We start from the raw sequence: 3,712 nt of genomic DNA, 5'->3' as shown, positions 1-3,712 counted from the left end.
TTTCAAAAACTTGATCCGCATGAGGGCGCTGTCAAGCTGTGCCGATGGGGAGAAAGGTGCCCCTGAAATTCTTCAATTTGAAGCGAGGTTTTCGAGTTTGAATGCTGTTTTTAACATTATCATCTTCATTATTGAACTCCTGATAATCTATCGAAGTGATGTTTATATGCTGTAATGGAGTAGACTGTGAGTATTAAGATGAAATATGTGCAATTTTCCTGCCTTCACCTTTTTGTATTTGCCTATGCATTAGTACAATACATACTGTGAACTGTGATACCGGTACGCGGTTTGATTCGTCAGGCATGGATTCATCGCAAGCATGTCTAGACCGGCCTGTTTCGATTCACCAGTATACAAGCGAGAAGCTCCGGGCATTACGTAATAATGTCAGTGAAACTCTCAGCAATGAAGTTAAAACTGTTATTAGTGATCTCGGTATAACAAGGCATCGAGGACGTCGTGGGGGTAGACATATTCGTCGTACTATCAAAGTATTATCATCAAATCGTGACAAAACTAAATCAAGAAATGAACACTGTGCCAATGAAAAGAATTTGACTCATGTCATCTTCGAACGCAATTCTACTGAACTTGTACTACCAACTGTTTTTCTTTGCAATTTACGGTCAATTAATAACAAATTAGATGAACTAGATATCATTCTAAATCAGCAAGGAATAGGTTTGTGTGCTGTTACAGAAACTTGGCTGACTGCCGACCAACCTGAGAGCTCTTTTTCTATTGACGGATACAAAGTATTTACCAAGTCTAGAATTGAGCGAAAAGGGGGTGGGGTGGCCATATATGTGAAACCCCATTTCAACCCTCAATACATCGATGGACTACCTGAACCTGGTCATCTTGAGGTCTCCTGGGTCAGGTTGAGACCTCATCGCCTTCCCCGATCAGTGAACTGTATTTGTGTCGCAGCGGTCTACTCTCCACCGAATGATGATCATGGTGAAGACCTCATTCAGTACCTCCTACGGTGTATGGACATACTGAGGACTAAATATCAGTCAGCAGGATTCATCATCCTAGGTGATTTCAACCGCCTGAATATTCAACAGCTAGTCTCTGGAAATGACATGAGGCAGATAGTCAATCTACATGTACCAACTCGAGGCGATGCTGTTCTGGACAAAGTTCTGACTAATTTTGCCAACTTGTATTCCAAGCCTCAAATCCTGTCACCTATAGGCTCCTTGGATCACAACTGTGTACTCTGGTCACCTAAGTCTGCGCGTGTTAAGAGAAGTAACCGTTCGATGACTAGAGTAATCCGGCCTATGAAAGCCTCTGACTTACAGCGATTTGGGGACTGGATCTCGCACCATGACTGGGCAGAAGTTCTTATCGATGACAACGTTCAATCTGCTTGTGACACATTCTACAATCAACTGGACTCACATATGAATCAGTACTTTCCGATAAAGAAAGTTAAGATTCACCATCGTGATAAACCTTGGGTAACCCCGTACCTGAAATCCCTTATACGGAAAAGACAGGATGCGTTTGTTCAAGGTGACAAAGCCCGCTGGAAATTACTTCGCAATCAGGTCCAAAGAGAGATTCGGAACCTGAAGACTGAATTCTACATAGGCCGAGTGAAGCATCTGAAAGACGAGAACCCTGCTAGTTGGTACAAACACATTAAACTACTAACTGGTAACAGGAGTCCCCCATTGGAAGTGATTCATGATTCATGTGAGGCTAATCCTGAAGATTTGGACGCACATACTGCAGAGAAAATCAAATCCTTCTTCGCAGATGTGAACGCCGATATACCACCACTTGACAGAAATGCATTGCCTGCATATCTCCCTTCAGTTCAACCAGCTAAGCAGGTTAACGTGTGGCAGGTATATAATGAGTTGAAGAGGATCAAACCTGGCAAATCCGGTGGTCCAGATGGGATACCAGGGAGACTTATCCGAGAATTCGCCATCTTTCTTGCCACCCCATTATGTCACATTCTTAACCTGTCATACGCAACTTGTATTGTCCCATCTTGTTGGAAGAAAGCTATTCTGGTACCTTTGCCCAAGGAATCTCCGCCAGTGACAATTGACAATTTACGCCCTATCTCCTTGACGGATCATTTTGCAAAAATCGCAGAACTATTCATCGCCAAGCAGGTCAGCAATAATATTTCAGCAATTCTTGATCCCATGCAGTATGGATGCCGAACGGGGCTGTCAACTACTCACTACCTTGTCGATTTCATCAACTTCCTTGCGAAGAAAGCTGATGTTCCAACCAACATTTCTACTGTTGTCTACACTGACTTTAAAAAGGCATTCGACCGCGTAAGCCATACAGTTGTCATTACGAAGCTGATCGACCTAGGTGTACAGCCTGCCGTCATTTCCTGGATATGCGACTTCCTGACGGAGCGTGAGTACAGCGTCCGTTTCCACAACACTCGTTCATCATGGCAACGCGTTGATGCCGGAGTGCCACAGGGCACACGTCTGCTTTAGTCTGGTATACCCATTGAGTAGTTGTGTGTCCAGACAGACAGGTTGTGTGTCCAGACAATTGGTTTTAAAGTTAAACAACCACTTGGAAGATTAAAGATTAAGATTGAACATGAATTTCTTTTTATTTCACAAAATCTTTCAGTTGATAATGTTCCTTACATCATTATGTTGATATGAGTTAGTGTGCCAAATATCTCATGAAAATTTAAACAAAATATATGATTTTCTTTGAAAAAACCTCGGGCAGTCATTTCCAGATTGAACGAAAAAATGGTGCCCCATGTCTGCGCACCCATTCACTTTGCATGCGAATCAGGGATTTTGATGAGAAAGGCTGCATTTTTAGGCCGTCACAAGAAATGCCCAAAGTTCATTATTTTTCCACCATTTTTAATCAGATTTTTTAATGAATATCTGTCTATGTATTGCATGTGTAATGTTTGTGTTCCTTGCCAATCTTCTTTTACTTGAATCGTGCAGATACGCGTGTGCGCAGACAAGTGAGACTGCGCAGACTTGGGGGAACTTGTCATAGTTCATACAAAAAGTTGACAATATTACAGAGAACAAAATTGAAGAATATTACAACAATTGAATTCATATTTCTTTGGTGTAATCCAAAGACAAAATAGAAGGCTTCAAAATTAAAGACAGTGTCTAGACACCCCGCCCCGCCCCCATCATCACATTCACTCCCAACTCACACACAGGCAGATCACAATGAGTGATTTCAAGTACGGTGTTGAAATCTGGTGTTGGTGTTGTGACAACACCAACACCAGCCACAACACCGTACTTGAAATCAGGCTGGTGTTGGGATAGACCAAAAGCTTCGGTCTCTGTTATGTTGGTTGTTCAGCTGAACTCCGTTGGCTTCACTCACCAAATACAGAGACCGAAGTTCTAGCGCGATCTGTACAGGGGACTCAATGGCCATATGTTTATGTACTTAAGATCGGATAAAACGGGGAAGTGAATTTGCGCGACAGCCGAGGTAAGTCACTGTTTTTGTTCCTTTTACCTTGATTTTTCTCCGTTTTTTGGCAATTAATGCCAAGAGGGAATATTAATTTGCATTTTGGTCGCGTTAATTTTCAAAATTTTTATTCATTAAAGACAAAAATTGAAGAGCCCTGACGGGGGGATTTTGCATTGCAAGTCCCCTAATGGTGGCTGCACGCTAGCGAGCCGTCTGTGTACGAGGAGAAATTAAAAAAAAAAAAATG

General features: G+C 42.3%; 1 protein-coding gene across 1 annotated transcript; it reads left to right on the top strand.

The window, feature by feature from the left end:
- The first annotated feature begins 305 nt into the window (after positions 1-305).
- Positions 306-2,486, top strand: LOC135156759 (uncharacterized). The gene has a single exon (XM_064110004.1). The coding sequence runs from the start codon at positions 306-308 to the stop codon at positions 2,484-2,486; it is 2,181 nt and encodes a 726-aa protein (XP_063966074.1).
- Positions 2,487-3,712: the final 1,226 nt, after the last annotated feature.

Source organism: Lytechinus pictus, chromosome 15 (genome assembly GCF_037042905.1).
Source record: "Lytechinus pictus isolate F3 Inbred chromosome 15, Lp3.0, whole genome shotgun sequence".
Lineage (NCBI taxonomy): Eukaryota > Metazoa > Echinodermata > Echinoidea > Temnopleuroida > Toxopneustidae > Lytechinus > Lytechinus pictus.
This window is presented reverse-complemented; position numbering and strand designations above follow the sequence as displayed.